We start from the raw sequence: 17,597 nt of genomic DNA on the forward strand, positions 1-17,597 counted from the left end.
TGGAACGGAAATGCTGGACAGAAATTTTTCTAGGAAAATGCTTTTTGTTATCAATCAAGAATTTTAGAGCAAATGACAAAACCAGCAAAATCCCAGTAAGAATCAAAGAACAATTCCAACCTTCTCTTCCTCAAGTCTGCAACAAATGACAGAACATAACTCCTAGCAGATGGGCTGCAGTAACTCCGGAGCTTTCCCATGGAATCTGCCTGCTAATCTCACCAGCTATTATTGCGTGTGTGTGCTTACAAAGGAGGAGAAGGTTTCTTGGGGAAATGCTGGGGCCAAGAAGGGCAGAAAACCCTCATACATCTAGTGTTTAAGGAAGATAAATCAGGTTGTACCCATTTAGATCCAGGCTAAAAATTAATCACATTGCTTCTACCCTGTCTCTTTGGACAGCCCCAATACATGAATTACAGGGGGGGGGTCATCTTCAAAACATGTTACCTCCTCCCTCATTGAAATGTTTCCTGTTCCCTTACACTCTCTTTTTTAGTCCATGCAAAGCTATGCAAAGGGGAAAAGTAAAGAGCTTTCCTTGTTTTCTGGTATTGATTTATGTTACAGCCTCTGTCAGACCAACTCAAGAAACAATTGAAACCATCTGTATGCCTGATGGGGACTAACAAAAAATCTCATGAAGTATGACTTCACAAGGTGTCCAGTGCAGACGAAATTTTTCTCAGGAGGTCCATACCCCATCCAGTGCACGCACAGTAACAAACTGACACTTTCCAGAAACTGCATCTAGTCCTTATATTTCCTCCTAAATACATACAGGAGCCTATTTTTGGTGCTCTGTTTGCTTTCGTGACCCTCCATTTCCTACAAATAGAGCTAAACGTATATTTTGTGACTGGTGTAATGGCCACGTGTTTTGGTAATATACATGTTCTTTCTTCTCCTTCCCCTAATAAAACAAACAAACAAAAAAGTAGGATCTCATATCTTATCTTTTCTAAGTATTTTATATAATATTAAGCTAAAGGAAAAAGCAAATGAAGGCTGTCAGTGACCATGTCAGATACTATTAAAGTGCACAAAACTCCTAGTCTTTTAGACAGTATGGGAATCAGATATGCTAGCTGGTTGGTATTCAACTGAAATTCAATACTCAATCACACTTCAATATAGTGTGTAAGACACTTCTTGAACAAAGCTGTTAGACCCACACCATCCTCAAACATGCACCTATGTTATTATACACAACTCAGTGCAGAACTTTTCCATGACTGCCTAAGACACTGAAAGCAACGATTTCGGCACCCAGCACAAACATACGGCACTTTGGAGAGCTGATCAAAATAGCATTTACCAATTTTCCCTTCCTTTGGGTTAACTTCTTCCTGCCTACTACAGTAGTGGTTGGGAAGCACTTCTTTCCTCTTTGTTTCATTGCTCGATTTCTCTCCATAACACACTTTCTGAGTGCAGTTTCATCTTTCACACTGATTAAATGCAGTTGGACAGCAGGGAGTGTCTGTGATTAAGCGTGTTGCTCAACAGCTGTTGTTGGACAGCTTTGGCAAGGCTCTCCAGGCTAGCTGGAGGGAAGAGCAAGAAGCATAGCAGAAACTGGGAGACTGGCTTGCACTGAAGGGAAAAGAGTTACAAACCATCTAAATCCAAATTCAGGCTGAGCAAAGCCTTTATATACTTTATCCATCCGTCTCAAGAAACCCTTTATGTAAACTGAATTAATCATGCATGATAAAAATAAATGATGCTATGTCTGAAACATGGAAACTGGAGAGACAGACACGAGATGAGAAACAAAAGCCAGACAGAAACAAAACTGCAGATTTAAAAAGGCACAAGGTTTAATTAAACAGTTTATCATGGGACATAGTGTCATGCAGTTGCTGAAATTAATGTTTACCATCTATGTTCACCACTCTGGGGCCTTTTAGTCACTGTCGCTTGTAGAGAGAAAGAAAAACCCAAATGACAAGCATGCAAACAGTCACTGGCTGAGTACATTCATAGCATAGGTTTGCTGAAGTCAGAGACACCACACTAAGTCCATCTGCCACCACTATCTGCAAAAATCACGACCGACCAGATATTCAAGAGCCTTTACATCAGGCCATATAGCATCCTCTCAGGATAGCAATTTAAATTTAATTTTCCATGAGAATTTTACATTAAGGAGAAAGGAAGACGAAAAGAAGCCAACAAGGTTTCTCAATTATTTCAAGCTTGAAAATCTTTAATCCCCTTTTAAAATGGAAACAAGTGCACTGTGGGAGAAAAGAAATGGAACAGCACAAAAGTTCTGCCTCCAATAAAGAGCATTTTGCTTTGACCAGGTAGCTGTCCATACTTGGTTTCTGACTCTGAAAAGATGTGTGTACTGAGAGCCATGTCTGCTTTTTTACTAACATTTTTCTCTACTGATGGGAGCCTTTTCTCTTCCGGAGATTCAGCTGGCAGAACTAAATACTTGGTTGTCTCCTACTGCTTCAGTCCTTTTTCTGTCTTTCAAAGAACTACATGCAAGCTTAAAGAAGAATGAAAATGAAATACAACTTCACACAAACAGTAATAGAAAGTGTTACCAGCTGGGCACAAAAGACAATTTCTTAAAACTAAAATATTGCTCTACTGGCCACCCACAACTGCTAGTATAATTCATACTATTTAGGATAGCAATCTATGACAGCTCTTCTTCTAAAAGCCTCTCATCTTCTCAGATACCAAAAGACTAGTTTGGTTTATTTCATGTTTCTACCAGATCACTGAATACAAGCATGAAAAAAACCTATCAGATCTACACTGTTTCCTTCAGCCTCCCCATTTAATTTCCTATGCAATGGATCAAGTTCAAAAGGCAATGTTAAAAATCAGATGAAGCTCTGAGGCTGTTCAAAGGACAAATGAATGGCCCAAGAATCTCTTTTATCCATTAGCCACCTAAAATGCTGGCTAGACAACTACAGAACATGGATGGAAGGACTGCTGTGAAAGGTGAAGGGCAAAATATTTACTGAGAAGGGTACAATAAGAGCATGCAGAAAACTGAGATACTTTGACAGAGTAGAAATGTCTCTCTCAAAAATTCAATATTTTATTCCAGATTCCATTTTACTTTCCAGTACTTCAGCAAGGGTCAGTGCTATGGATGTACGTAGCATGTCTTCCAATGTGAAGATGCATACCATGATAGTAAAAAAAAGCTGGAAAGGGATCTTAAATTCCCTAGTCCACTTATTTCCCTTCCTCTGGAGCATGATCAGCCACACCTGTGAGAATCCTTAACATTTATCCAAACTGCTCTCAAAGAACTCCACTTATGGAGATTCCCCAGCCTTCACAATTACTCTGCTCTAGGGTTTCACATTTTCATACCCATAAAAATATTACTGCAATCTTTTTTAAAAAGAAGTCTTTTGATCTCATCCCATCATCTTAAAATATAGGTAAAAGACTGTTTAGTAACTCTGTGTGGTAGCTTTTTACACACTTGAAGACCTAAAGTTCTTCCTCCTGCCTTTCTTTTCCTTTAGACTTCTTAGTCCCAATTCTTTACCTTGCCCTGTAAGTTAAGCTTAGTACACTTCTTATCAATCTTTTTCTTCTTCCCCTCGGAACTCCTTCAATGGACCACTGATTTTCTAAAATTCTGTGCTTAAAACTGGATGCAGTATCTAATGGAAGTCTTATGAGTTCTGAGTGAAGAATGAGGACTTTGTGTCCTGCAGCTCAACATCCCATTTCTACAAGCCAGGATATTGCTGCTTTCTTCGCCCTCCAAGCTGTATCACACTGTTAAATAATAAACATCTTGTGAGCCTCTGTAGCTTCTCAATCATCCTGTCAAAAACTGTTCAAGATTCTCACTGATTTCGTTGGTATTTAACTATTTCCACCTATTCATATAAGCTCAAACGTGTTCCTATTGAACTGCACAGTATTTTGCCAGTTAATTTTTCCCATTTGCCAAGGTTCTTCTGAATTCTAATTCTGCCTTCCAACAGTGTTTTCAGATGACATGAAGCTGGGGAGGATGTCAATGTCAGCTTTATAAACATATGGTCTATTGCATCATCCCAGTCATTACTGAAAAGCAGCATTGCAACAGCGGAGCCAACAATCAGGTTACAATTGTAGCCTAAAAAGCAAGGGTGGAGAAGAAAAAAGCTAATCATAAAGTTATTCTCTGTTGTTATGGCAATTCCAATTATGACAGAAAACAGGATGCAAGGAAAGAAGTTAGTCTGGACAATATTCAACCACTTACTATCAAGGTTGAGGATTTTCAGCCCTTTCAAAGTATATCTCTGAGGAGGTGAGAAAGAATATTGACATTTGGATAAAGAACTTCATTCTTGATATTCTCTCTGTATAACAGTTTAGCACTTCTAACCAAAACATTTATTTTAAAAGAATGAACTGAACTGTCTGAACATACAATTGGAGGAAGTAGAATGGTTTTACTTGGCTGTTGGTTAATATTACATTTGATATTTATTGTCTTTTCTTAACCTCAGTAATGGATAGATGTGAACAGAAAAATTTTCAGCAAGAGCTTAATAAGTAATACAGGGCTAAACACTTTCGCCACTTAATTAATACTATTTTGAATTGCTTGGTATTTTTAATGTTTCTTGATTTGGAATCCCATCTCAGTTAGGCACATGCTCCAAATTTGACCAAGGAGTTCCACTGCTTCCTCTGGCTAACCACATCAACAGCCTTTAAAATCTGTATAACTGTTTTGCTCCATTTCTGTAAGACATTTACACACACTTCAAGCTTCTAGGCTAGGAAAACAGAGTCGATTTTAAACCCCAAACGGACTGCAGCTAATGAATTTTCAACAGCCAAAGTGAGAGATTACTTCAGACTCAGCAATGGTGTTAAGACACCCTGCAGATTTCACTGGCCACCTTCCTGTAACTGTTCCTTAAGAATTTTTATTTTGTATTTTTAAACATATGAAAGATTTACTTGATGTATTTAGCAAACCAAAGCATATAATAGAAACATTAAACAAAGCTACCCTGCTAATTCACTTTTTACAAGTGCACAATAGAAAATTCCTTCTTTAGACATACAACACATAGCACAAGTAACTTCCAGGGAGTCTTCAGCTTGTTTTTCTTGGCAAAGAAAAGTCTAACAGAAATTTTATACACAAGTATAAGAACTCAAAAATACTTTAAAAAAACATTACAGTCACTAATCATGCTTAAAACTGAATTAGTCAGGAAAATACTGCAAAGTGTTCTCCATTTCTCCTTCCTTCCATTCCTTCTCCTTTTAACTTCTAACTCCTGTTGAACAGGTTGTTTGTAAGACTCCTCACCATGTCAGACTGGAAAACAATCCTGAGGGCATTTTACTTGGCCACCTTTCTCAGCAATTCTCACATGATGCATGCAATATGACTGTGAAGGGCATCAGGAGACAACCCATGCTCTTCCCCCTAGTGAACAGTGCATCACAAACAGCTGCAGAAGGGCAATGGCTCTGCACAGCAGGCATGGATTGCATCACCTCCAACCTGCATGCACACAGCTCCACATCTCAGGCAACAATCAGCCGTATCAGAGAGGCCATGTCTTGCTTCTGAGGGTGACAGATTACCTAAACGCGTAAGAACTGCCTGCAAGCATACAAAACTTGCTTTTTGTAAATCCCTAAATAGGTAAGTAAGAATGCTATGAATAAGACAGCAAAACAAAAGTCATCAAGAGTTCTTCTTCCTCTGACCAACTGTTTTCCTCACAAGTATCTTTAGAAGAAGCCACCACCAAAACTGCAACATCAGTACAAATGCACAAGGTCAAAACCTAGGCTGTTTTTGACAAACACAAGAGCAACCTAAGCAACTAGTATTTCCCTCCTTCTGTCTGCTTCTCTACACAGAAAAATCAAACTATAGAGTTTGAGTGACATGTGAAAATACAGGAAACTCACTGAGTTTAGATGATGATGGGAATGGTCAAAATATTATTCTGAGAACCTATTCACTTAGCTACTCTGAAAAATACTGGTTATTTATCTGCGTAGTTTGAATGGCTCATAAGAACAATTTTACCCAAGGAGGTAATAGGCCAGAAATCCCTAACCAAACTTCCAAGTATTTGCTAGGCATCTTCAGTGTTTTAATTCACTCTTCTTTTTGATAAACTTTCATTATCCATCTCTACCTCTCTCCAGGGTCCTAACACTTCTCACTTGCCAAAAATCTTATTTTAGTTCCAAGTAACACACACATTTCATAAGAATTTTTTTCTTTTGACACCTGTCTTTCCCACCCAGGAGAAACTCTGGCTGTGTATCCTTATGGTATAACCCAGCCAGAACCTATAGGCAGAGACGGAGGAAAGGAAAGACCAGCACTAGTACCAAATGACAGTTTTGTGGGTTACTTCTGGACGATTCCATCAGCTTTCACGCAGAATGTGAACACATAGTCTCTAACCCATAAACACTGGAGAGTACTTTTCCTTCACAACAGTAACCGTGTGGCAATCAGCAGCCTCAAGCTAACAGAAGAAGCAGATGGTATGCTTTCAGGAAGGCTGAGACTAACAACAAGAAAAATTTTGTGCACTATCAAATTTTATGGAAAATAAAACTTTCGTTTTAAGCTGGGTCAAATCTTTGAGCAAACCGCAGAAGAGAAGAGAAGAGAAGAGACCAAAATGGTTTCCGTTTGGAACGAAGGTAATTTCTTCATGACCTGTTAGATTTAAACAATCCTGCTCTCCTGTGGTATCAAGGTATTTTCTCTGTTGCAGACAGCTATTTTTAAAAGACGAGTATTTCCACGCCTCTTCTCTGAAGGCACTAAGGACTAATCTTGGCTGCTAATTCACACTAGGGGACAAATCATCTACTCTCAGCACAGAGCAATGCCCATGAAACTTACCTTGTCACTGTCTAGCGTGTTCTGGGAGGTTCGTGAGGCAATGGAAATAGTATCAGGCTGGCTGCTGCCATCTCCCTGACTGTCCAGGTCCTCGCCATCTCTGCAAAGAATTCAATTTGCATTACAAGAGTAGTATTGGGCTTGCAACACATTAGTTAAAGAAGTCAGACACTCCTAGTCAGTGTGGCAACAGACACCAAATTAACTGACGCAAGAATCAAATATTCGGTACTCAATACTTTGTTCTCTGCTGTAAGAGATTCATTTGCTCAAGGTCTACATCATGTAGAATTAAGGCAACAACCAGTGAGCCACAACTATGACAAGAAAACTTGCACAGTTACTTAGCCAAAGCTAGCAAACAGGACACTCAGTCACACATTTCAAACTTCATAAAAAGGAAACCAAGGACCTGAATAACACACACAGAATGCAAACTGCAGTTCCAAATCCCTTCCATAATGGCTGATTTACACAAGTCAGGCACTATTCAGAGCAGAAATCTCAACAAATTCAGCATTGCAGGAAACTACTGTAAATTAGTGGTAAGATAAAGCTGGACAAAATTACTCTTGTTTTTGTCCAATTCACTGAAAGTCATTTGAAATTCAACAGTACAGAGGAAAGAGAGCTGTTGTGTACATAGAGATCTCTGATTATTTGAAATACTACTTACCTTCTTCCTTTCTGTTTTGTGGTTGGTGCAGTTTTGGGGATGTGGATGGGCTCTTTCAACGCTCCTTTCAGATGAATGGTCCTTTCTTGTATCACTTCCCGGATGTGTTTGATCCAGTCCTGTTTATTCTCTATACTGGATGCCTTTGATATGCAAAAGAAACAAAATCCCCACAATGGACCATTATGACTAAGAAGATCCATGCACATAGTCAACTAATAAACACAAAGTGGAAGGCATAAAGAATGACTTAGTGAAAAATTTTTGAAAACCTGAACAGAGAAAAGGAAATTCTAGCTGGCTGTCTTCATTTTGAATAGCCAACTCTATTCCACAGTTCTCAACATTACTAATATTGTTCGTTTAAAAAACATTTTAACCAAATTTCAGAGCCCACTTTTGTAACTTGAAGACTAAAGCCCTATATGCATCTCCTGTGAAACAGAGTGGATTGACTTACTTGGGGAATTCCAGTAATAACCCTTTGAATATTGGTATTTTAAACTCACCCTACATTTTAGGTCAATTCTAACTTGATATAATCATCTACTATTACTGGTGAAAAAGTTAACTTTTACTGCAACACATATACTTCCACAACACATTTCATGTATTACTCTTCCCACTTTTTGACACATATCTCCAGGCAGAAAGCTAATTTAGGGATTGTATTTTAATGACTGCCTGCAACGTCTCTATTTTTTTAAATACTCCAGAAGCTACTTGATATCACCTGCCTGACTTGTAATCTCATTGTTTTGTCTAATTTAACCCTGCACCTGAAATGCTGCTAAATATAAATATTATTGCAGCTCTAAAGAAATTATTTTATATAATTTCCTACCAAATTGCTGTCTCCTGAAATAACTGGCTTCAAATATATTATAAATATTTAATATACTATAAATATGTAATCACCAGGAATTCTAAAGGGATAGACAAAATTGCAGGAACAGATGGACAAGTAGGAAAATAAATTTTGTTTCCTTTTACAAACAAAAGCATTTAGGAGAAGATAAACATGATCTTTTTAAAAAATCTCTTATTTAGTTTTTCATGGAATTTACTTCTAATATTAGTGAGCTAAGGAAGCGCTTGTTTCCAACCTCAGAAAATAAACAAAGTCAACAAAATTGTTCAAGTGTTTGATGTATCATAGTAGATTTCTAAATATGCTACGCCTTAAGTGAAGGACAGAAAACACCTAAAAGTGATACAATGTAGAGTGCCCTTAATTAAAACCATGTATTCTGCTCCACCCTACCATGATCATTTCTGGCTGCAAAGCACTGTCTTTGAGATTATGGGAACATTAAGACTGAAAGAAAATCTCGTATTAATGTTACTTTTAATTTCCTCGCATTCCTTGACTGCTGCCAGAAAACTAACGCAAACTTTTCTTAGCCTGTAATTCACAAGCAAAAGCTATAAATTTGAGTACTGACATGTAAATCGTAGTGGTCATTTTTAAGTGGCATCATTGAGTATTCACTATGAATACATGTGAAATCACAAACAAGTTTAATAGTAGGTGTATTAACCTATAAACGGGAAGATATTTCAGCTCAACAAAATATGCCAAATTACCCATTCACTGGTTATGGTATTACAAAAAACGTTCTTCAGTTGAAAAGCAGTTCAAGGTTACACACCATTATCACAGGAAAAACTGATTTAGCCATTCTCCTAGCTAGGCAAAGAGCACTACTGACACCTGTAACTTGCCCAGACATAAAATTTATAGGCATTGCATGCACTTTCATCCAAAGGCAAGTAGCTTCCAAAAAGCTTGCTGCCCACAGAAAGAAATAAAAATCTTTTGGAGTATTTGTTTTCTGCATAAAAACATAGGTCATGAAAAACAGCATCACCAACACGCTGCAATGACTTGAGCGTGAAAGGCAACACTGATTCCATCATTTCTTTGTGGCACCAGTTGCTCTGTAAGCTGATTGCTGAAGTCTTCAAGCTCATGGAAGTCCATGGGATCAAACCTCTCTCTACTGTGATCTGTGAAAGCAGGTTTGTTTAATCCTTCAGTAGGTTACAAAGATTCCCCTCTGCTGTCAGACCACATGAGTTAGATATATATATGTACCACCACCTCTGCACACACAAAGAAAATTATCTGCCAGCAGCTGTTCCTCTCAAAGCAGGCAATCGTGTCGCTTTCCCAACAAACATCATCAACAACTACAAGGCTTGCTAGAGACTAAAAGTACATCTGCTAAAATTACCTTGAGAACAATTTTGTTGTCTGAAGTTGGTGTCCTTCCAACCCATAGAGCAAACTTGCAGGGATCTCCTTCTACATGTTCTGTGACACCCAATTCAGAAGTCTGGAATTAAGAAAAAATTGTTAGGACCACATGGCATTTTTTCTCAGAAGCCACAAAGGCATGCCTAACATTCTCAAAAATGGAGCACTGCTATTTAAAGAGATTTTCAGAAGCTTAAGGCTAACTCATATGCTAAAGAGAGTCCTTTACTCCTGTGGCAGTGGTGAGGTCTCTTCAAAAAAGGAAGAACTGTAAGCTAAACTATCTTTTCTATAAAGTGACAATAAGCAATAACACAATCTGAGTACCAAATTACTTATTTTAGTTTTAGGCCTTGACAGTAAAAGCCTTATAACTCTAAAGAAGATGCTTGACAAAAATTAAGTTTTGGCTTCTCTCCCAGTTCATTTGCATTGGATAACACTCACTATTTACTGATTTTTACGCTTTCTGTCAGATAAGATATGTTTAAGCATTCTTCTGATATCTTCTAAAACTCTGGTCTCTTTTTTGTCAAATAAGCCTTTCCTAGCATGTTTCCTTCCCTCTGAAACAGATGAAATAATTCAGAAATGCCATTTCCCTGGAGAATTTTGTGAGACAACTGCACGAACGATCAGTCTTTGGGAATGTTCTAATGTCAGACCTTAATAGCTAATTATCATCCAAAATGTTTTCACTTTCTGACTAGAACAACATCTCACTCATGTGAATTGGCTTCCACTTTAAACAATTCATACAGGCTCTGCTCCAAAAAAAATTACAAACTAAGAAATACAGCTCAAACTAAAAGAACTCTCACTCCCCAACAGCTGCTAAGTATTCTCACATGATTAGAAGCTGTATTTTTCCTCCCATGCACATCATCATTAGCACATACACAGTTCAACACAAAAGATGCTAGATACCCAGTACCTGAGTAAAGGTACTTTTTTTCTTGTCTCACCTGGATGCTAGCTTGTGTTTGGTTTTTTTGGTTTTTTGGTTTTTTGTTTGTTTTGGTGGGTGAAAGCTTTTTTGGGATTTTTTTTTTCTTCTAAAGAAACCCTGGCCCAACACATGCAACCTTTCAGCACATGGTGCTTGGCCTGTGCCCAACAGGCAGCTGAGCAATATGGCTCTCTGCAAAGGACACTGGCAATGCTAAAAGTCTGCAATGTGGCTCCAGGACAGAAGAGAAATCATTGTGGGATACTGGATGCATGGAAACTACACTGAGGTCAGGAAACTCCCAAACAGCCAGTTACTGGTGACTGGGAGTGTTCTGGCAAAGTAACACCTGCTTGCCTTTTTCCCACAACCCTCCTTAGGCATTTGCTTTTGGACACTCAATCTCTTGCCAAAAGAGTTCATTAACACATTCTGCCACTTAAATGTATCATGCCACGGAGTATCCTGTGCTGGGGAAACCCTGATGGTCACCATGCCCCAAGTAAAGAGAATGGTGTAATTTTTTGTAAAGCCACCTTCCAGAGGTAAGTCACAGGATGGCTTACAAAAAAAGATCTTTAGCTCAAATCAACATGCAGGCTTTCAACATAAGCCTTTTCTAAAGATTGAACTGTAAGTGCTGCTATAACAGTAAGCTGCACTACGGAGTATTTTGCCAGATGATAGAATATGACAATAAAAAGAATCCTTGTATTTTAAAAATGAGGCACAATGGGAGCCTTCAAGATTTCCACCAGCTTCTTTAGGACCTAAGGCTATTACTAAATTTCTGCCAGAGGAACTGACATGACAAGTTTACAGGACTGATTTTTCAGTTCTGTCCTCTCTCCCACATAATCCCTTGGCAGCTATTGCTATTCTCCAGTAAACTAGCTTTTTTTTTTGTATTTTGGATTCTTGAGAGCATGAAAGAAAGGTGTGATCAACAAACAGCTGCAGCTGTGTTACCTGCTAGCTATTTTGTATCAGGAAGGAAAGCAAGTGCTGGAAAAGAAATGACAGAATATGCAAAGAAACATAGGGGAAAAAAAGAGTTTTTTTCACCAACCTGTTTTACCAGTTTGGACACAGAAGTGGGAAGAGGGAATGAATGAACAAAAAGGAGCAGAAGCATGGACAAAAGACTCAGTATTTATACCATCTAGGCTTAGTCATATATCCCAACAGGATCAATACAAGAATAACATTTTCTAGAGTGTGATTCTGAGAAGGAAAGTAATTTCAGGTATTTGCTCTGAACTATTTGGTATAAAAGCTAATCTTGCATTCAGTAGATGCAGAGCAAGCCATGGGAGACTGTCTTGCCACTCGGCTACCTAAATTTATGGAGTGTGAATATTGCTCTCACCAAAGTCATCCAACAAGACAGGAAGTTAAGGATGTGAATTCCAGAGTCACATTTTGTAAAGCATACATGCCTACAGATAAGAAAAGTGAGAGCGGAGGTTTTGAGATTTTTTTTTTTTCTCTTTTTCTGGTTTTTGGGGTTTTTTTGGATAGGACAAAAAATATTTCCACCTTTACCTCATTCCAGTAGACCAAAAGTACTACAATTACATTTGCAGAACTTTATTGTAAGGCTACTGGTCTCAGCAAACAATCTGGAATGAACTTTTCCAAAACAAAGTTCTTGCCTTCCCCAATCAGTATGTGTAGAATATCCACTAAAATGAATCCTTAACAGCAATAATAAACAAGAAAGATGAAGGCAGCTTATCAACTCCTTCCATCCTTCTGCTTTATACAAATAAGCATTAAAGAATCAGCAATCAACACACAATTAAGACAAAACCAGTCCAGCCCACTACTGATACTCATTTGACCTGATGCACCAAGACTGACATGTACCCTTCAGTAGCTGCTTTGACCCTATCCTTTTGCCTCAAAAGCAAGAGAAAGCACCAAAGCTGCAAGATTCAGTCTGTACATTCCAAGCCTGTTCTTTCAGTGCTCTGTGTTCAAGTTCTTTAGGCACACTTAAATCACCTGAGCTTAGCTGAAGCCTAATCTAGAGAGTTTTGTAAACATGACCAGTTGTTCTCCCATACTTACAAACAGTTTGCTCTTGTAAATGTACTTGCTCCTTCCACTTGAGTCCTTTACTTCTTTACTGAAAACCAAGGACATCTCAAAAAGGAAAAGGTGCCTCTCTCTTCCCTTTCGAATTAGAGTTTTTGGGTCCCACACTTGGAAGGATTCTTGAAGGATGAGCTCTCCCTGAGATTCTATATTTTCATCAAAGCCTAAAAACAGAGTGAAAGATTCACCATAAAAAGTTGGTAATACAAGGAACATAAAAGCACAGCTTCTGTTCATTAAATGATATGATTTTTTCCCACTGACACAACTTCCAAAAGATGGGATTCCAACCAAACTATACTAAAAACAACACTTGATTTTAACATTGCAATATACTAAATGTAACTGTAGCTCAAGTCTACTTCTAAATTTAGACATCCAACTGTTAAGAACTTAATCAACTCTTCTGGCAGTATTTTACCAACAAATGACAGATCTGTCTTTGTCAGCTTCTGGTAACCTCTTCTGTCATGAAAATGATTTATCTTATGGGCTTTCTGCCACTGTAGAAAGTGAGCAACTTGCAAGGACACAGAGCACATCAGGTTTTTCTGAGTGGCAAGCTCTCAAATGCCACCTTTTCAGGAGGCACACCTTCCCTACCATGCAGGTAATGAGCACAAAAATGTGTTCCAACTGGGGATTAAAAAACATGGCATCTTGGAGCTGTTGGCATACAATCAGCCTGCCATTGGTCACGCCAGAATCAATCCACTATACAGTAATTACCAGCTGGATCACTTATATTAACACATAATGAAAAAAAAGATAAAGATTGAGAATACCAACAATTTGACTTCCATTTTAGTGGTACCATGCCCTCCCAGTTTAATACACAGCTGTAGAGTTGGAGAGTAACAAAAACTGTCTACCATACTCTTCTGAGTGGTATCAAAATGTATTTTAAATAGATACTGCTCGCCAGTTCTCATGTTTTAAACAGGGCAACAGTATGGAGAGGATCAGAAGCAAGTTCCACCAGGATGTTCATTCAAAATCCTCTGGAGACATAAAGAGGAAATGTGCTCATTCACTATATTTGTCCAACATGGGATGACTCAACAATACACGCATGATTTGTTGTAAAACCAACTTATGTAAAAGATTAGGATATTCTCCAGAGTCACATTCCCAGTGTTAAAAGATTATTACCAAAGCTGGTCAGCATTTATACTAGGACCACCTCCTGAACAAGCATTTGGAACTGATCCTGGAAACTGACCAAAATCCCTATTGTTTAAAATCAAGAAACAGAGGTGATTTGGAGTATTCACACGATCAAGGATCATATGTCAAACCAAGGCAAGTTTTACAGTAACTAGCCAAATATTGGAAATTCCATGACAAACTGCATGCTACTATTAGAAGGCAGAGCGGAAGAAAAGGCATACTGCCTAAAAGTACTTTTAAATATTTATTCAGCAACTGTAGGGTAAGAGGGCCCTGCTTTTTTCTCAAAAAATTTAAATGCCCAAGAAAAACACTTTTATTACTAAATGTATGATTGCACCATTATAACATGATAACGTGCCAATTGCAAAACAGATTTTGGCAGGAAGTTGTTCTAAGCACATAGAAACATTACATCCAACCTCCACTGTCTGCCATGAACATGATTATGCTGGCTTAGGCCTGGGCTAAATTGGCTTATGCTGACATTTTACTGCCAGAAGACACATTTCATTTCAACCAGAAGTCTGTTATGGAACAGGCAGCAAACAGATGTGAAAAAGACAAACTTCTTGGAGACAATTATTTGATACATAAATCGGCAAAATCACCAACAATGCATTTATGTGCCTCATACAAAGAAGCTAAGGAAAACGGTTGGAAAATGTAGCCAAAGCTAGCATATCTGACCAATCACCTACTGCATTTTGGGTGAGTAGTGGACTACTTCATTAGCCTACATGTTTTTCAAATCTGCAATGGCACAGCTATACCTCAAGGTGAAAGAACACTTAAAATTTTAACAAAACTGTACCAGCTGTCTGTAACGATTCACTTTCCAAAATAAGTTTGCATTTTATATAGCCCCCCAAAAAATGGTATGAAAAATACAAACCCAGAGAAAAGAATGTGTTCACAAAACAAAGTTAATCTGCACCACACAATGAAATTGGAAAGGCAGTGTGAATCCTACCTTCCAGCATGCTGAGGTGCATGGCATCGTTGGCTCGCTTTGGCACACTAAGCATCACCTCCAGGCCATCCTTAATCTCACCTTTACCTTCTTCACAGCATGTGAGCAGCTCCTGCAAAAGACAAGCAGTCAAGAGGACTCTCCATTGCTTATTTGTGCACTAATATGACAGACAACCAAAGAGTACTCCTAACAAATCAAGAATAGTTTTTGACATATAGAATCTTTTTGAACTTCTTGCTCTGCCAATGGTATTACAGTATACTTTGTTTCTGTCATGATCAGTTCTTCAAGGAGCAGCCCAAGCTATCAGTTAAGCACTTCTAATTTAAACAGGATTATCGGCTTAATAAGGAATCTTTAAAAGCTAAGAAAAAACCTTTTCTTGATAAGCACAGACAGTTATCAGGTGCTGTGCTACATCAAGGCCAAGAACAATGCAGCTGCCAAGTCATGAATATGGTGGAAAGCAGGGCAGCACAAAGGGAGCCCTCCTGCCTCGCAAGTCAGTCATTGCTCCACTGCACCAAAGACCAGCCCTGTACAACTGCTGATAAAGAAAATTTACATTATTTTATTCTAAGTATTCCATGAATGACTCTATTCTGTGTTTACATAGTTAAAAGCAACTTATAGACAAAACTCTTCAAGAGAAACATGAATTAGCTAAGGGACAGAAGTTAGAGAATGGAAAATGCTGAAGTGTTGTAGCAGAATTTAGGGCATACAGTTCTCTGTCCATTCAACGTCCCACAGATTTAACATAACAGCACCTGAGCTGATATTCTGATTTCCTCACAGCCTTTAAGCACTTGAACAGTATCAAGGTAAAATGTAGGCTATGTAACCAAAAGGGCATATTATCTCCCTTCTGTTATTCAGAAGGCCCACTTAATGCATTCCCTCAGGGTAAATTCCTTTCCCCCTTTTCAAAGGGAAAGCCATGTGACTTCTATTATTATCATCATTACATTATTTTTATTTAACTGCCAATACCACCATCACAGCAAAACACTACATGATCACACTTACATTTTGCATGACAGCCCCACACAACAGTGAGACTAACTAAAAATCTCTGAGAGGCACAGAAGATGAGCAGCTTCAATACTTGGAAAAACAAGTGAAACTTCCAGAACTGTAAAACATTTCATCTATCATTCAAGTTTTAGGCTTGTAATCTTTCCATGCTTTACACCTCTCTTCTTCCAGAAAAAAGGAAACCAAACAACCACCAGACAAGTCCTTTTTACCATGCAGCAAAGACATCCAGCCCAGCAAACATTGGTGAAACCAATCTATCCCACTACTTCCATAATGTAGCAGGCTAACGCACATTAATATTAAAAATAATAATAATTGTTTGAATTAATACCTCAAAATTTCTGAAACAGCACAGCCTAGAGTATTTCTGTAATTATAATTTGAATAAGTTGCAACTCTTTGCAAGTGGAAAACAGACAGTAAGCTTCAGTCAAAAATGACAGATTTGTTTCCACCCAACCTGACCTGAAATAGCCTCTAATGTTTTTCAGAAATTTCAAAAGCAATCACACATGGCTGTTCTCAAGTAAAAAGGGAGACACAGATCAGTTACAGTGTTTTTGCAGGCTGCTACAACAAAACAAGCATTGCCACCTAAGAGAGACACAGCACAGTCCAAGAACACTGCTGCTCAGTTGAGAAGACGTCTGTCCACTGAGTGAAAGCTCTAACTACAGGTTTCCAAAAGTTGTGCTTATTTTAACAGCTATTATTAACTTGACATTTCCAGGCAACATTACAAATAACAACTGTTAGTTCAATAGGTCTACAGGTACCGTCAATATGTGTATATATTTACTTATATACACACACATATGTATATGTCTTATAGATATTTGATAGTTTTATATATAAATATATTAAATTATTATCTGTTTTACAGTACTTAATACCATCAGCATAGCTAACAGCTTGCCAAAATTTGGTGTAGAAACCATTACAAAAATGCATCCATATGGTCATGAATTACTTTTTTACCCTGGAAATGCAAATTATATTTTCTAAGTAAATATTAGTAGACAGGTATCCTTTTTTTTTTTTTTTTTAATTTACAGAAATCTGAACAAGAAGTTGCTTGTTTATGCCTTCTTCCATTTTCAGTTGGAATTCTGCAGCAGTATTTGAGGCTGCCCAGGATTCTGGAGTCTCAGAGAGCAGAGTAGAGCAACCCTCCCGGTTTCAGCAACAGTTTTGCCTTCTTAAGGACAGGAAAATCAGATGAAGAATGCTGAATTAATACTGACCTTTAAAAGAAGCTGGTATTTTGTTATCCTTTGGACAGGTTTGATAAGGTAAGAGGAGATAGAGTTGGCCAGTCCATGTCGTTGCTGTATCTCCTACATGGAAAAGCAAACATTTGAGGACTGTGAGCACCAACACTCAGATACAAAGTGCTTTGAGGGATATGCAATCATATACATTAATGACAAATTCTATTTTAGCAAGAAAAAATAAAAAAAAGGGATGACCAGATATTCCAGACACAGTGAATCATTATGCTGTGCATCTGCCAGCTCACTTGGTACAAACAGAAGATTATTA

The 17,597-nt window shown here is 38.1% G+C and overlaps 1 protein-coding gene across 1 annotated transcript in view; it reads right to left on the reverse strand.

Moving 5' to 3' along the window:
- TRIO (trio Rho guanine nucleotide exchange factor) overlaps window positions 1–17,597 on the reverse strand; it is a 245,667-nt gene that overhangs the window by 69,534 nt on the left and 158,536 nt on the right. Inside the window, exons 28-33 of the mRNA XM_085052129.1 lie at window positions 17,300–17,392; window positions 15,012–15,123; window positions 12,842–13,032; window positions 9,797–9,898; window positions 7,560–7,702; window positions 6,884–6,983 (exon numbers count right to left, since the gene is read on the reverse strand). Coding sequence (XP_084908255.1) covers window positions 6,884–6,983; window positions 7,560–7,702; window positions 9,797–9,898; window positions 12,842–13,032; window positions 15,012–15,123; window positions 17,300–17,392 — 741 coding nt within the window. The remainder of the gene's footprint in view (window positions 1–6,883; window positions 6,984–7,559; window positions 7,703–9,796; window positions 9,899–12,841; window positions 13,033–15,011; window positions 15,124–17,299; window positions 17,393–17,597) is intronic.

The sequence above is a fragment of the Lichenostomus cassidix genome, chromosome 2 (genome assembly GCF_008360975.1).
Source record: "Lichenostomus cassidix isolate B80296 chromosome 2, HeHo_3.0, whole genome shotgun sequence".
Taxonomy (NCBI): Eukaryota; Metazoa; Chordata; class Aves; order Passeriformes; family Meliphagidae; genus Lichenostomus; species Lichenostomus cassidix.